General features: G+C 34.0%; 1 protein-coding gene across 1 annotated transcript in view; it reads right to left on the bottom strand.

The window, feature by feature from the left end:
* LOC111055856 (CD109 antigen-like) overlaps positions 1–15,061 on the bottom strand; it is a 156,698-nt gene extending 141,637 nt beyond the window's left edge. The window contains 1 exon segment of the mRNA XM_039421984.1: positions 14,806–15,061. Within this exon segment, the coding sequence (XP_039277918.1) occupies positions 14,806–14,837 (32 nt within the window). The 5' untranslated portion in view covers positions 14,838–15,061.
* Between the last annotated feature and the right edge of the window lie 3,198 nt (positions 15,062–18,259).

Here is an 18,259-nt window from a genome sequence, read left to right on the forward strand (position 1 = left end):
CATAACTATTAGGGTGATTTATAATATAGTTTCTTCAAATCTTAAAGAATAGCCTCAAATATCACGGCTATTGAAGAAAGAACTACAAATTATTTCAAAACCTCAATGAAAAACAAGACTCCTTGAACTATTTTGAAATTATGAACTATTGTGAAAATAATTAAGGACTGAAAATTTTATGAAGTGGACAACTACAAGACAACCCATTTCGGACTATGTGTAACCTTATTTGGGAGAGGAATAGAACAAGGTTACTTTATTTTTTCTCTCCCTTTCATTTTGATGATGTACTTTGAACATTGTTCAGTATTGTTTGTCGTCGTCTTCTTACAGGGGTAGGCATTAATGCCTGTTCCGCAATCAAATAATCTCCCACCTTTTTCTTGGTCTGCCAATACTTCTCCTCCCTTCTGCCTAGTAGGCAATAACAGCTTTCGGGATTCTTCTGTTTCCCATTCTCTTAACATATTCTCTCCACTGTTGTCGATTCTCGTCAACTCGTTGAGGTATAGAAATCACATTGAGCTCTCTACGGATATCGATGTTATAAAGCCTGTCCTCTCTGGTGCATCCCTTCACTGACCTTAAAAATCTCATTTCGGCCGCCTGTAACCTGCTCCACTCCCTTCTCTTTGGTACCCAGGTTTCAGAGCCATACAAAAGTGTAGGGACGGCCATTACTTTATAAAATTTGAGCTTCGTCTCTTTTCGCGATTTATTTTTGAGAGTTATGTTAATAGTTCCGCATATGTACTGGAATCTGTAAATTTTTGTATTCAAGTCATTGTCTTCCTCGTATGTAATATCACATCCCAAATATTTGAAATGTGATACCTGTTCCAGTATTCTGTAGTTGAGAACTATTTTAGAACGTATTGGAGACTTCCCCAGAAACGCCATCACTTTTGTTTTGTGCAAGGAAATCTTCATATTATATTCTGAACTCAGTATTGTTTGTCAGAATTGAAAATTAATTTCTTATATAGCAGGTGATGCTTGTGAGTTTTTCTGCAGTAACTAAAAACAGTACATAATAACGATTGGAAAATTCATCAAGTTGAAATGTCAAAGATTAATTGATTTGATTAAAATCGATGCCTTTATTGAATTTTTTTTATTTATTTATTTATATTTTTTTACATAGAAGCACTGATTGGGAGAGAAAAACTAAGGAAACTCCTTGTACTATTTCTCTCCCAAATTTAGATAGCACTTTAAAAGTCCCAAATAGGGTTATGATTTCACTTTACTAAAATTTAGTCCATTTTCACTCAAAAAACAACGAAAACTAAGATTTTGAATTTTGACGGTTGAAAACAGAATAAAAAAACAAAAATATCACACTCAAATCACCATTAATTGTAAAAGTTTTGAGTAATTTTACAAAATTGATGATAATATACATAAGGATGAAGACAATAGTCATCCTTCGCGGACGAATTTATAGCGCAGTCGAATCCACCTCTCAGATTGAAGAGTGAGTTTAAGCTGCAGTGTTTAATTACTGTCAACTGTTAGAAAACTCCTCCGCTCGGAAAAGCCAAACAGTTCCATCAGCAGAGTTCATGCCTTTTGAACTGCAACCCCAAATAAAGCAAAAACAACTACAAAAAAAATGGCGGCCGGGAAGAATTGTTCGAGAATAAACAACAGGAAGGAAAGAAGGAAGTTGGCACAGAGAAGATCCTTGCCGCCCCCCCCTTCCAGACACAATTGAACCCCAGGACAATTCTTCACCTGTATTAGTCTCCTTCGTCCTGTGTCCTGTCTTCGTCTCCTTACTCCTATGTCCTGTCTTCGTCTCCTTCCTCCAGTGTCCTATCTCCTGTCTCCTTCTCCTAGCGTGGCAAAAGGTGCGGAAACACGGTGCTCGCCGAAGCGAGAACGAGACATCGCAATTAGGAGCAAGGCCAGTCCCCAGTCCAGACTAGGAGACGCTGCAGTCGCCGCATTTGCCTGATGGTTTCAGTAGAGTATAGAATATAATGATATTCTTTACTCTATATAATTACATTCTATACTCTCTCTGGTTGTCAGATAAACACCGATAACCTGCTAATTCGACACTAGTTGTTTGTCTGGACGCGAGACAATTGCCGATTTGGATAATAGACAAGGTCCAAAACAAAAGAGTCCATCCATCCAATTTCCCTCAAGACTTCAGCGCGAGACAGGACACATAATTAACCGTTCAATGTCGCTGCACCGACTAAAGCTCAGCGTTTGAAACATAATGTGAGATTATAATGATGGTTAATGATAAAAAAATATTATTCAAAAAATCTACTCGAACCAAGACGTACAACGATGCAACGACTTGAGCCCTGCACACTTAAGCCAGTTACACACACATCGATTTTTGTTCGTACGATATTTTGCAGTCCTTATGAATTCTATTAGATTAAACGGAACTTGACATACATCATCTGTTTGAAATCATCTATTTAATCTAATAGAATTTATAAGGACGGCAAAAAATCGTACGAACAAAAATCGATGTGTGTGTAACTAGCCTTACATAGATTTTTGTTCGTACGATATTTTGCCGTCCTTATGAATTCTATCAGATTAAACGGAGCTTGACAAACATCATGTGTTTGAAATCATCTGTTTAATCAGATAGAATTTATAAAGACGGCAATATATCGTACAAACAAAATCGATGTGTGTGTAGCTAACCTAATAAGCTATCCATACTAGTAGTTCTGTGAACAGTAGACCTCACGCAGTATTCTCATCCACAAGTACCTGATTGAAACCATGGACCTTATGGAAATACAGCAATAGACTGGCTTCTCCACACATCTGTGTAATCACTTGTCAGCTGATTTATGATGAATAATTCTATAGTCTGATTATTTTTTTACTCTAATATTGGCGTATGAAGGAGGCTCCTTTTTCCTTAAATATTATCCTTGAAATGTAAAATTTCCAAAAATCTTGTATATACGTCGACGCGCTATTAAAATAGGGACATACCTGTCAAATTTCATGAAAATCTATTACCGCGTTTCGCTGTAAATGCACAACATATAAACATATAAACATTTAAACATTAAGAGAAATGCCAAACCGTCGACTTGAATCTTAGACCTCACTTCGCTCGGTCAATAAGAACATTGTAATGGAAAATAATTGATAATGTAGAGTACACCAAATTTAAGAATTGGAATACTAGAAATTCCAGACTCCAATGCTGTACCGAATTTCGATGTGGGTGGAAAGCAGGAAAAGTCATCAGCTGCATTCCCAAACGAACTTTTCCCGGAACAGCAATTGTAATTTTACAAGAACTATGCGACTCAGCCAAGTATTTGCAGACAATCCAGGCATACAGGGAGAAGCATGGCGGTGGCATATTTATGATGGGGGACAGGCCTATAAAGGGACTGCAAATGATGGCCCTTAACCTCAAAACAAAGACTCCTATACGAAGGGTTGTCGTCGCTCTTGGCACTAACATTACATGTTTTCTTCCTTACTACTAGGACTAATTTCAGAAAAGCAGTTATATTTCTTATTTAAAACTATTGGAATACTAGCTTACATTATAAGTGTCTTGAATTTCCTGAAGATTTCCTATTCTAAATTATATTTCATACTGCCATAAAACCGTGGGGTCCCAATCAACCGAATCCCAAACGACCGAAAGTGATAGTTTTCCCATCCAGCCGAGATATTCATTTTTCCATTTGGCCGAACGCTTTCGGTCATTTGCGACAAACTAGAGAAATTTTCGGTCGTTTGCGAATCCTATCACTTTCGGTCAGTTGGGACTCTCAACACTTTCGGCTCAATGCGACAAACAACGTTTTCTATCGATTGGGAAAATTCATAAAAGTTTTTGGTCATTTGAGATTCGGCTGATTGAGAAAGTTCCACTTTTAATATTTCATTAATTATGTCGAATGGGAAAAGTAGTTTTCGGATGTTTGGGAAAATATTCGCTTTTCGATCGTTTGGGATTCGGTCAATTGGCATGCCATTCGACAGAATTAATGAGATATTAAAACTGGAACTTTCTCAATCAGCCGAATCCCAAATGACCGAAAACTTTTATGAATTTTCCCAATCGACTCAATTTTCCTAAAATGTCCTAAACTATACTATAAACTGTCCTAAACTCATATACTGTCCTATATTAGAAGAAGCCCTTAGTTTCTTAGGTTTAGTCCTAATACCAAAATTGTATTTACATTAGAGATCAAGAAATACTCATTTATCAAAATGAAAGATATTTGCAAATCATCCTAAATAGCCAACAGCACTCAGTGTTCTCTATAGGGTTACTAAAATTATTGAGACACGATAAAATGTTATCAAGTACCCTTTTTTTATTAAATCATAACAAGTTTCAACTCATTAGAGTCCTTTTCAAGTGTGAAGTGATTTACACTTGAAAATTCACTCTTGAAGATTAGCATAAAAAGGGTACTTGATAATTATATTTTATCGTGTATCGCAATCATATATTATATATTTTATCATTATTATATATTTTATTGTTATATTACATGAGGCATAGCTGGCAAGCAATAAATCAATTAAAATGGCTCTAGAGACCATGGTCTTAATAAGACCATGAATATATTAATAAGACTACCAGATTAATTTCTTTAGTAACTCAGAATATATTCTACATTGAGTTGTACTCTGAAACTAATAGAAATCAAACCTCATTAAACTTTTTGACAATATATTCCTTATTTCGGCTTGTAATCCATACTATAATAAAGGAGAGAACTGTACTTAAAAACAATTAGAGAACTGTACTTAAAAACAATTAGGAGAAGGCAACAGGTTTGTTCAGATGAATTGAGAGAATAGAAATGTCATGGCATTCCAAGTAGTGATGTCTGTGTATTAGAACTGCTGAGTTGATAATGCATACTGAAAAAAAGTCATGAATAGCTCAGACCAGCCTGGCGACTTTGATGCTTTTGAAACCAGAATCTTGTTTTATTTTTATTAAAGAATGATACGGAATGAAAACCATGTATCATAGTACAAAGCTTTGTATCATGAGTAAGATTGACAATCATGGCTTGTCGATTTTAGTTGCTGACCTAAATCCTCATTCCTCAGTCGTAGAACTATGGACCAAGCGCGAGCATTTGCCTTTTATGTCATATACCGTCGACACAAACTTATGAAATTTATGAAAAGCTTGATAGCTTGAATAGTGATCTGATATTTGTTACACGTTTTTATTCTAAGACATAATATGTCTTAGACTAATTTTTAATGTTTCTTCAATCGGCAGGAAAACTTTGGTTTTTCAAAGTTATCTTACTCCCTTATTTTGGGGTATTTTCAGAAATCAAGATAAATAACCTACCAAATTTCCTACACGAATACAGTGTAAGTTGTATTATAATAGCTACAGTACTTACGTACTGTATAGTACAGTACCTGTTCGTTTTTACCGTATAATTATATGATAATAGAAAGCTTTATTAAAAACAGCCATAACTTCCTTGTTTTCGGATATTTTCGAAAACGGGACTTACGCTTTAAAGAATTTGGGGTCGCTGAATCCAAATCCGAAATCAGAAATCTTCTATCTATATTTTTAAGGAAGTTAGACTTTGAGAAAAAAGTGATGAGTCATACTTTGTGGAAACGTCGGCACAGTTGTTAGATCTTGCCTCTGCTTGCCTCGAGGGGAAAAGACGTGACAAAACGAGGTTCCTGGATAGGAGTCACCATGTGAAAGACACGATTTGACTCAATGTACTTCGACAAAAAAACGAGAACACTGTTCAGTGTTCAAGTTGCACGTCTCCTATCGTGTGAAAGAGGCCTAATGAAACCATAGTTTTCTTTACAGTCGAGTAGGTTTCCTAGTTCCGAAACTGCTACAAAAAAACATATTCAGCGCTCCAGATGGAAGTTTTGTCAACTTCCACAAAATTCCAGATTAGTAATTTGTAAACTAGGTTTATGTTTACAGAATGCATGTAGTAACTTCAGTACAAGCAGGTAATGTTTTCTATTCCTAAACTATTTCTTCTTTAGATTATTATGACAAAAAATAGTGTACGTTACTTGGACGTGAAAGTCTTTTGCAGTGCTCGAATAAAATTCTAGTCTCAGCTAACGCCTCGACTAGAAACATTATGCTCGGCTGCAAAAGGCCCCTACCCGTCCTTGTGACATAAGATACTATTAAGGTGCGTACAGATATACGCGCCCCCAAACCCGTTCCGCCCTCGTTCCGCACTTGCACCGATCATGAGCGTTACGGGAGATGTTAGCTCTTCTCGCGTTCCACTCTTGCTCCCCGGTCGATCATCAATCGATCTGCTCGAGTGACGTTCGATTGCGGAGCAGAGCGAAAGTCTGTACTACATTAGAGATAAGAAATACTCAGTTATCAAAATTAAATATATTAGCAAATCATTCTAAATACAGCACTCAATGTTCTCTATAGGGTTACTGAAATTATTGAGACGCGATAAAAAGTTATCAAGTACCCTTTTTTTATCAAATCGTAACTAGTTTCTGTTCAAACTCATTAGAGCCCTTTTTCAAGTGTGAATCACTTGAAAACATGAAGTGATTTACACTTGAAAATTCACTCTTGAAGATCAACATAAAAAGGGTAGGCTACTTAATATATTTTATCCGTTGTCACATATGGATCAGAAGCATGGACACACACTCACCGTTGTTAACGCCAATGCCCTCAGAATATTCGAAAGGAGAATTGTTGGAAAAATATATGGGCATGTATATTACGATGGAGAATTTAAAATAAGATCCAATGAATAAATTGACAGAATTTTTTTTAAGCCAATATTTTACGTTTTGTTAAATCCAGAGGAATCAGCTGGCTTGGACATGTATACAGAATGAGCGACAATAGAATACAGAAACAGATGCTTGAAGGCAGGATGCTGGGCAGAAGGAAGAGAGGTAGACCGAGGAGACGATGGCTGGAAGATGTTGAGAACGACCTGACGTCAATGTTAGTGAGAGGCTGGAGACGAAAAGCAGTGGTGCGAGATGAATGGAGGCAAATAGTTGAGAAAGCCAAGGTCCACACAGGACTGTAGTGCTTAGAGAAGAAGAAGAATATATTTTATTGTGTTTCGCAATCATATATTAAATATTTTATCGTTATATTACATGAGGCATAACTGGTAAGCAATATATCAATCAAAAGAGCTTTAGAGACCATGGTCTTAATAAGACCATGAATATATTCATAAGACTACCAGATTGATTTAGTAACTTAGAATATATTTTCAATTTGATAAGAATTATTGACTAGACTAGAAAATTATTGCTATATGAAAAGACTTCGATAGCTAGAAATTTACTCCATTTTTCCAGAAACTATTACTGAAATGATATGGTTTCTACTGATATTATAATGTAGAGCCTATTAGACTATCCATTGCTGTATGTATGGTGATTTTCTAGTAGCAGTATTTAGCAGTATTATGTAGGCCTATTATTTTCTCAATACATCCAAAAATATAATTCTGCTACAGACGCAAGAAATGAAGATAACAGCTCTTCTCTATCAGACAATTGCTTTTATACTCTATTCTATGTTTGAAGGCGGAACGGGTATTAATGCCTACCCCTGTAAGAAGACGACGACTCTCTTATCAAAATTTCATAAAAGTGCAGATATTCCATTTCAAAGGCTCAATACATCGTTTTCGAGTCGAAAAAATCCTACACCCTCACAAATAATGACTTTAGATGACAATTCATGGCTTTTGCCTAGATTTGATCATTTCAGTTTGAATCAAATCCAACAAAACTGAATATCATACATCATAAATATAACCGTCCCTCCAAATTTCAACATGTATTCTTTTCAATCACAATAAATTAAAAAGCAAAACAGTGAGAGAACAAGATGACGAAATTTCTAATCAACAAACCAATTAGTCTACTTGAACTTTAAAATGCTCAAAAAGTAATTACATACACAAAAGAGTATACGGTACACCAAAATGAAGTTCCACTTGAGGGCAAGAGTAAGAAGTCAATGACAATGAGGAGGCATACAAAGACTATTGTCAAGTAATTTCACATTCTTCCCACAGTCCGAACAATTTAAAACTGGTGCATGCAAAATTGTTCAACTGACTTTGATCAACTCAGCCCACTCATCTATTCCACTCTAAAACAATACAACGTTTGATACTGACTCAGCACAAATAAGTATTGTTCACTTCTCTTGTTTGATCATAACTGGGTAAAGTATATGTTATGATAGTGACATTGGAACATTTAAACTTACCGCCATAGCTGGCAACACAGTGGCAACACTGAATGAGAGAGCTTGAAGATTTATTACAATTATTAACATTTATTCACAATTACATTTATTTACATTATTTACAATCTATAAATACAAAGACAATTAATTCAAACACTGATTTCAATTCTATACATATTGCTAAAATTAATTACAATCAGTGTGAACTGAACTTGTTCTTCTCTGTTTCTCAAATTCTCTTGTTCATGGTTAACTTCAGCCTAAATTGTTCTGTTCTATTACATATTGTATTATGTGCTTATAATAATTCATGTTCCCGAATAAAATTTCTTTCACGTCAATATTCGTTGTTTCTTCAACACAACAAAACTGGCGACGAGGATGGGATTTTACTCCGTAAATTTCTTTGATGGGGGAGGAGACCATATTGCCCCACAATGTAAATTCATTACATTTAGGCTAAATGTAAATAAATGTAATTGTGAATAAATGTTAATAATTGTAATAAATCTTCAAGTTCTCTCATTCAGTGTTGCCACTGTGTTGCCAGCTATGGCGGTAAGTTTAAATGTTCCAATGTCACTATCATAACAGTATATATCTATTATTTATCTGTATTTATTTACGAAGATTCTAACTTTGTGGAAGGAGAAAAGGAAAATCAGACGGCAAGTATTCAAATGGGAAGACGACATTGTGAGAGTGACTGGTGAAAGAAGGGCGGTGTGCGCAAAAGATACAGATAGGTGGAGGAACCTGGGAGAGGCCCCTATGTCCAATAGAGGACCTGGTTTCCATAAACAAGAAAAACGAAAACTTTTGCATTTGAAAATTTAATTTCGGACTTGAAATAATAGAAGAAATTGAGATAATTAGAAGAAATGTACATTTGAATTCAGTAATCTATATCTATAAAAATAAAAATCGAGCCTCAAATTTTGACATTCAATAAATTTGTTACGTGTGCACCGAATTTGATTATTTTTTTAGTTGTGTTCGTTATGTTCAGGACCAGGTTTAAGGCCAATTAAATTTATAATCCGACTTCAGTACTCTTTCCTACGGGCCTTCAAAGTTTACATGTAATAAATCCTTATGGGAGAAGATTTGTGAGCTAGCCATACACAGAAATAAAAATCGGCTGTTATAATCATATCGTCATACAACAGCCGTCGGTAGATAGTAGACAAGAGTGTGTGCTGCTCCATAACCTCCCATGTATTTTATTCTAAACGCACCGACTAAAAACAAAATGACTGTTCTGTATTTAACCATCCAGCAGTGCGGCCTCAGGTTAAAGACTTACATGCTCTAGACCATTGCTTTGTTTCAAACAATTCAACTGCAAGTGCAGCTTGAGAGACGAATTGACAACAACATAAAATATTTTAATAAATAAATAATTTTATTTCCATCATAAATTTCACTTGACATTCATTTTATGACCACTTTGACAAGTTGTGTGGTCATTGTTAGTAATGTATTTAATTGTAATTACTAAATTGTTAAGACATAGATTAATTTTTTTGGAGTTCAGTTCATCAATTTAAAGACTTTTTTTAGAAGAGGTTGAAACTCTCAACTGATAAATCAATCGGGAGTAAGATATCAATAAGCATACAGTTAAATTTTCGTGTTCATCGAATTTGTAAATCATCAATAATTTATCACTCGTTGCAAAAGTGAAATAACAAATATTTTTTCCTCCACCTACTGTCTAAAGTACTTACTTTACTCCCTGAAACCTAATACTAAAGTGTCACTTTTTCGCTCTCGGTAGTAAAAAACAGAAAAACTCCCTAGGGAGTAAAAGTGACTCCATTTAAATAACATGGGAAGCATCTGTATTTTGAAACTTACATTGTAATAGGTTAGAAGGTCTGGAAGTTGGGTCAACTGAATTCAATACCACAACCAGAAATTTGATTAACTCATGAAATATATGTTTGTATGATAATATTATATTCTTAATATTAGTAGACAATAAAATTTATACAATTTTTTAAATATTTTATTCTATTCAAAATACCAGCACACAAATATTTTTGATCTGCAATTCAAATCTGAACCGCGTGATCTGGAGTCAGCCATTTTTGGTAGCTGCTCAGCTGATATAATTGTTACAACTTTTGCTGATAGATAGCGCAATCGGCAGTGCCAATCAGACGACCGGTTTTTAGGTTTTAGATTTAGGTTATGTTGTTAGGAATCATTGTCATCAATACGTAAGTTATTAGAATGATTTTATTTGCAGTTTCTATAAAAAAATGTAGATGGAGGATGTACATCACGAGCGAAAAATACTTTTTCTCCATCATGCCCTTGGCTTCGCCTCGGCTTCAAACTTTTTCCCACAGGGAGAAAAAGTCGTACTTTTCACTCTAGATATACAAATAACTATCAATTTGATAAGAATTATTAGACTAGAAAATTATTGCAATATGAAAAATATATTGATAGCTAGAAATTTACTCCATTTTTCCAGAAACTATTACTGAAATGATTATGGTTTCTACTGATATTATAATGTAGAGTCTATTAGACTATCCATTGCTGTATGTATGGTGATTTTTCTAGTAGCAGTATTATGTAGACTATTACTTTCTCAATACATCCAAAAATCTAATCTAATTCTACTTACAGACGCAAGAGATGAAGATAACAGCTCTTCTCTATCATACAGTAATGCTTATTGCTTTTATACTCTCTCCTATGTTTGAAGGCGGAACAGGTATTAATGCCTACCCCTGTAAGAAGACGACGACTCCTTCTCAAAATTTCATAAAAGTGCAGATATTCCATTTTGAAGGCTCAAGACATCGTTTTCGAGTGGAAAAACTCCTACACCCCCACAAATAATATTACTTTTGATGACAATTCATGGCTTTTGCCTAGATTTGTTCATTTCAGTTCGAATCAAATCCAACAAACTGAATACCATACATCATACATAACCGTCTCTCCAAATTGCAACATGTATTAGACCTATTTTCAATCACAATAAAATAAAAACAAAACAATGAGAGGACAAGATGACGAAACCTCGATTTCTAATCAACAAACCAATCTAGTCTACTTGAACTTTAAAATGCTCCAAAAAGTAATTACATACACAAAAGAGTATACGGTACTCCAAAATGAAGTTCCACTTGAGGGCAAGAGTAAGAAGTCAATGACAATGAGGAGGCATACAAAGACTATTGTCAAGTAATTTCACATTCTTCCCACAGTCCGAACAACAATTTAAAACTGGTGCATGCAAAATTGTTCAACCGACTTTGATCAACTCAGCCCACTCTATCTATTCCACTCTAAAACAATACAACAATGTTCAACGTTTGATACTGACTCAGCACAATATTAAGTCTAGTTCACTTCTCTTGTTTGGTCATAACTGGGTAAAGTATATATTTATTATTTATCTGTCTTTATTCACGAAAACTCTAACTTAAAGGAAACTCAACTGGAGAAAAAGGAAAATCGGACGACTACTTACGAAGATTCTAACTTTGTGGAAGGAGAAAAGGAAAATCGGACGACAATTCAAATGGGAAGACGACATTGTGAGGATGACGGGATAGGTGGGCGGTGTGCGCAAAAGATACAGATAGGCGGAGGAACCTGGGAGGGGCCCCTATGTCCAATAGAGGACCTGGTATCCATAAACAAGAAAAACGAAAACTTTTGCATTTGAAAATTTAATTTTGGACTTTAAATCATACGGTAATTAGAAGAAATGTACAATTGAATTCAGTAATCTATATCTATTTAAATAAAAATCGAGCCTCAAATTTTGACATTCAATAAATTTGTTATGTGTGCACCGAATTTGATGATTTTTTTTAGTTGTGTTCGTTATGTTCAGGACCAGGTTTAAGGTCAATAAAATTTATAATCCGACTTCAGGACTCTTTCCTACGGTCCTTCAAAGTTTACATGTAATAAATCCTTATGGGAGAAGATTTGTGAGCTGGCCATACACAGAAATAAAAATCAGCTGTTATAATCACTGCGTCATACAACGGCCGTCGGTAGATAGTAGACAAGAGTGTGTGCTGCTCCATAACCGCCCATGTATTTTATTCTAAACGCACCGACTAAAAACAAAATGACTGTTCTGTATTTAACCATCCAGCAGTGCGGCCTCAGGTTAAATACTTACATGATCTAAAGACATTGCTTTGTTTCTAATAATTGTGCTGTTTCGGTATTCAGAATTAATTGATTTTTAGTAAATTATTTATTTTGCAGTTGAAAATTATCTATATAAATAAAATGCCGCATCGCGCCTCCTCAGGTGTGCATCCAGCTAAAGTTTGTCATGAGATGCATTAAACTATTTGGCGGTACGAAGTTTGCCGGGCCAGCTGGTGTCGTAATAAGTATAATCTTAGCAGGGATGTATCATTTTTCATATTCTTTTTCCTTATTGTGTAGTGTTGGGAACCAATAAAGACGTTATTTATTATTATTTCTTTCTTAGTATTCAACAAAAATGTATACACCAATACAACACCAATCCAACATCTCATTGACACCTTACCGCTGAGAAAAGTCAACTGACCTGACTAACCAATTTCTACCATACAATACATTATGTATAATAATACATAATACATTATGTATTCTTGTATATAGAATATTATTGTAGATGTACTTGTACTAAGTAAAATTTGTGGAGTATATATTACAACGACGTAGGCATGCCCCATTCTCATTCAAGTCAAGATACTTGATTTAAATATTTCATAAGAAATGATAGTTTTAATAGAACAAATACCGGTATTAGGCTACATCGATTATGAATTAACCCAAGAAAACTGGGTTTTATCATAAAGTAATTTCCTCGTTGTTTTACATAAAATTCTGTAATAATGAAAACTGAATCAAGAACGACTAGCATCATGAAATTCTATTGAAGGAAGGTTAGTCGCTAAAAACTAAAAACCACAAAGCGAGTAAAATGATCTGACATCTAAATTGAAACCGTCTCATGTTTCAACCGCTAGAAAAAACGTACAAGCTGGTGGACTGGAAAAGAGAGCAGTGAATAAACATGCGCAGTTCCACTTTGGAGCTGACAGAGTGAAAAGTTGCAATTAATCACAAAAAGAAATTTTATTTTATGACACTAGCTGGATAGATTGCGTCAAAATGTTATAAACTAAGGGAGGTCAGTCATATAGAGGATAAAGCTCTAAAAACAATGTATTGCCTCTTCATCAAGGGACTAGAGTGCCAGACTCATAAGCCTCTCACGAAGTGAGATCGAAGATACTTTCATCCTGCTCACAGAAATACCTACATTGTCATCCTGTTGTAAATCTTGGGTGCACACACAGGGAAGCTACTATGTGACAGGAAAATGTATCCATTCATCATCCTTGTGTTGCACATATCATTATCAAAATTTAGTATTTTTGTATTTCAGCTGAACTTATTTCAAAAAGAACAAGAAAATACATATAGGAAAATAGTTTAAGTGAGCCATTGTTATTTTTCAATTTTAAAATAGAAAATTGTAGTATAAACTAATTTGTTGTCTACACCTATCTGGTTATAAAGTAACCAAATAAGTTATAAAGTATAAGGTATAAAGTGAGCAAATTTCAATATTGTATTTGGAAATATAGTATAAGGTATAAAGTAAGCAAATTTCAATATTGTATTAGGAAATCACATATCTATCATCAGAAACGATTGAAAATAGATTGGTTTTACTTTTGAAACACATTAAAGCATGTAATCTATTACCAGCTCATCAGTAAATTATATTAAAGCTTGTTAGAGTTACGATATTGCCTAATAAGCTACCTACAATATATTAGACTTACAGGCTTTCAACCCTTGCTACACACATCATTTTAAAATTTAAAAAACTCAAGACTGAAATTAGCCATATCAATAAATAAGCCAATCAAATTGTTTGAAATACTCTCAATATTTTTCAAAGATAAGCCTCAGGTATCAGTTAGTATCTGTCATCCAATATTATTATTGTAATTATTTTAAATAACCTTGAATTAGTTTTTTTCCAAATTTGAAATTAAACAAATCCAGGAAAAATGTTGCAAAACCGAGTAAACTTCACTTAATTTAAATGAGCAAGAAAGAAGCCTAACAGTGAAACAGGTAAAAACTGATAATGAGTCAAAGTTTTAAACAAAATCAACTTATAAGTAGGTTAGCTATAGTTTTCAAACTTTTTGTAAAATCAGAACAGCTTTAAAACTAATATAAATATAATATTTGCATAAATTTCTGGTTAATTAAGTCAGTTTAGTTTAGGATAACAATATAAATGCATACAGAAACGACTTTCCTGGTTTATGAGTCATTTGTATGTTAAAAGATACAACACGCCCTCAAGCGAACAGGTAGCTGTTATTTAACCTCAAATTATAGCATCAAAACTTTGTGTAAAGTGTAAAAAACAAATTATAAATGCTATTGACATCAATATACTTTAGTTATAAATATTTTTCCAAGTAAATAAAGTTTAGGAAGTTACGCGGTAAAAGTTACAAAGTTGTTAAGAATTCGGCGGTTAACGCCCAATTTACCTGAGTTGAAAACGCATTCCATGCCACTTCATTCTCGATGTGTGTGTAGAAAAACTTTTTCAAGTAGGAATTAAGTCTAATTCATAAGAAATAAAAATCCAAATTGAATTTCATCATTTCAAAACACACAACACTTATAAACCTCACAACGCACAACGAAACACAAACATCGGAATTTGTTGTTATGACGCTGCCAGCTAGAGCGAGGAGCGAGCCAAGTCACTTCGCTCGAACGATGAACTCGAAACTCGCACGCTCGGGCCGATGAGAAGCGAAAATCGAGTGTAGCGAGCCTGGCGGCCTTTTCTTGAACCACCAACTATCCATAATATAAATAAACATTTCTACAGCTTTCTGCAACAAATACAATAATAAAAGATTGTTAAAACAATTATATCGGTAAAATAAAAAGAAAACTCATATAGCTTCTCATTTTCACACTCCAACTATCGACAAGAAAGTGTAGCAAAATGATGTAGCGCTTAGCAGTTGGTACAGTACAGTTGAGTACAGTTTATTTTCATTTTTCTCCTTTGAATCGAATTAAAATTGTAAAAATTATCAAATTTGAATATCTCTTATTATTTTGAATCCAATATTCGATTATCTTCATCTTTAGAACTCAAAAAATAACTTATAAACAGCTGTGTTTCTGATGCCGTGATCCTGTACATGAGTGGCGGGAATATTTAAAGTATCTTATGGTAAATTTATTGAATTTGAATCTTGATCTCAAACACAATATTTTTTGCTGAAACGCCTTTATTAGATGCAATAACCTTTGTCTAATGGAAAAGCAGCTTTTTCCATCATAATTTTATTTTACTAGTAACCCCTGGGCTGGAGAACTCGCTCATAAACTGTTGTATTGTAATCTTTGAAATCCGCAACTTTTAGTTACAGCCTTCAGTAAGTTGATGAAAATTATGGAAAGAGCTATATATATTTGTTTACGAGTAACTCGACAGTAGGTTTTATTGGGTTTTATATGGTTTACAGGAGAATATTTTTAGAACTAATGAGAAGCTACTTAAGAGAAAGAACTCAGACTTCAACTAATGAAGAATGTACTGATACCTCTGAAATGACATCCTTTGGCTTGCCACAGGGCAATTTTTAAGAAATAAAAATTATTCTTAATTGGCACAGTGTTGTCTCCAATATTGTTTATTAAAACTTATTTGTGAATGATCTACTGAGCCTGAAGCTGAAAGATTCCAAAACTATATCGTTTGCAGATGACACTGCCGCTATTTTCTATGGAAAATCATGTACTGAGGTACATCAAATCGCTGTTCGAAACGGTTTGCTTATAAAAAATGGCTCGACAGAAATACACTGAGCTTAAATGTTAATAAAACCAATTTCATCACTTTCGCATCAAACAGATCTGGTAAACCTGAAGAAAATTTAAATTTGAAACTCCACATAAACTGCAATCAACTGTAATTATTGTCCTGATATAAAAGAAGTCAGTAGTACTATAAATATTATCTAGGTGTTCTCATCGATGAACATTCGAATTGGGACATCCACATAAAATTTATCTGCAATAGAATAAGATAACTTTCCTTAAATTCTATGAAGCAAAAAAAATTCTGAATCAAAGTCAGCTAAAAATGGTATACTTAGCTCTGGTTCAATCTATAATATTGAATATGGGATAACAGTGTGAGAGGGCTGTTATAACTCACATTTGGAAGAACCCATCTTATGTCAAAAATTAATCATCGTCAAAACTATTCTAAATTAACCTAGACTTTTCCCAACCAGTTTGACTTTTCAAGAATTTGATGTTCTCACAATTGGACAATTATAATATTTTGATATTTTTAATATCTGTATCAAACTTGTATGTGTGTGTATGAAAAAAGATTGAATTGGAGATCCTATTAGGAATCAACATTTACTCTGTCGCTTCATCATCGTTTGACCCTCATATGAATCCAAATTCATTTTTTTATGAGAAGGTAGTCATGTAATACATGATTTCGATACAATATAGCCGAGTGGTAAAGGCCAGATTAAAAAAATTCATTGTTGCGATTGATGATACACAGTTGTTTTTATGAAGGTTTTCTTGCTCGAAAGTTGATATTTTGTTTTTTATGTTTGATTTATTTCATATGGTTGGGAATGTGAATTATTTATGTATTATTCATTTATTGTATAAAACACTATAATCATGACATTGGAGGAAAAACTAGGTCAAGCCTGTACTATTTCTCTCCAAAAATTTTCATAAAATGTTAATATTGTCCAAAGGTAAAACGTATATTCGTATGGCTTTTGTTGGTGGGGAGTCCCTTGTCCAAAGGTTAAGGTTATGAACTAACACACTGCTTAGTCACCTGATTTTCGGGCCAGGAAAATTATATTGTGTCATAGCACTTATATCTTGCATGGCTTCATCTGTTGACTGAAAAATCGATAATTTATCATTTGGAATGTGCTGCCCGCACAAAGACCTGTTTAAATTACAATATGATTTATTATTTTAGTTTCAATATTTTCTCCTCTTGATTCTTTCTAGAAATTTTGTAGTTATTGAATATTTTGTATACTATTCATGTAAGACTCTATATAGCCTATTCCATTTTTCATTTTTTCTTTTTTTTTTTTGTTTGATCATTTTCAATTGTGAGTAAACGTATGAAGAAGGGCCTCACACAGGATTATCTTTGTGGCTTCATTTAGAATGATAAACATGTTGATTTTGCTTTCCATGACGAAACACTACCGTATATAATAACTTTGTTGGTGCTCAGACACTGAGCTACTTGTAAATATTTGGAGGCTGATGAAGCTCCTCTTCACGAGTGAAATGCATTCCTCAATACTCCAACAAAAGTAAATGTGTTTTTTCAAATATTTACAAGTAACACAGTGTCAGAACTACAACAAAGATAAACATGTATTGTGCATTCGTGGGTGTTTGCTAGACCAGTAATGTCATTTTATTTTAATTTGTTTGTACAATTTTTGTTGTTGGTCGAATAAATTATTACCTATTATTATCCTTTCAGTAGCTCTTTGAAAACAGTGTGACTATTTGCAGAAACATTTGCAAATGCTATAGCTTTTTCAATTGTAGAAGTGGCATTCATACATGCTTTATCCAATTACAGGATTTTCCAACTATTTATTTGAAGATCGTAGTAATTAAAGAGTCATTTCGTCCATGGTTGCTGCATGTGCATCTCTTAGCATGCACGGCTTTTTCAATTATTTAGCTTTATTTCTTTTCCATTATTTATTTTAATTTCTTTTCCATTATTCTTCTGCAGCTCCTTTTACGTATGATGCCTTAGTAGAGCAACTACCAAAACCAATGCAGTTTTAGCGGCCAACATCGGAATTGTTCAAAAGGTCTTGAACAATGTAGGCAATAGCTTTTCTAGTCAAACGCTTCTCCTTATCTCCCAATTAACGGAATGACTTGAAATTTGGAACT

The sequence above is a fragment of the Nilaparvata lugens genome, chromosome 2 (assembly GCF_014356525.2).
Source record: "Nilaparvata lugens isolate BPH chromosome 2, ASM1435652v1, whole genome shotgun sequence".
Lineage (NCBI taxonomy): Eukaryota > Metazoa > Arthropoda > Insecta > Hemiptera > Delphacidae > Nilaparvata > Nilaparvata lugens.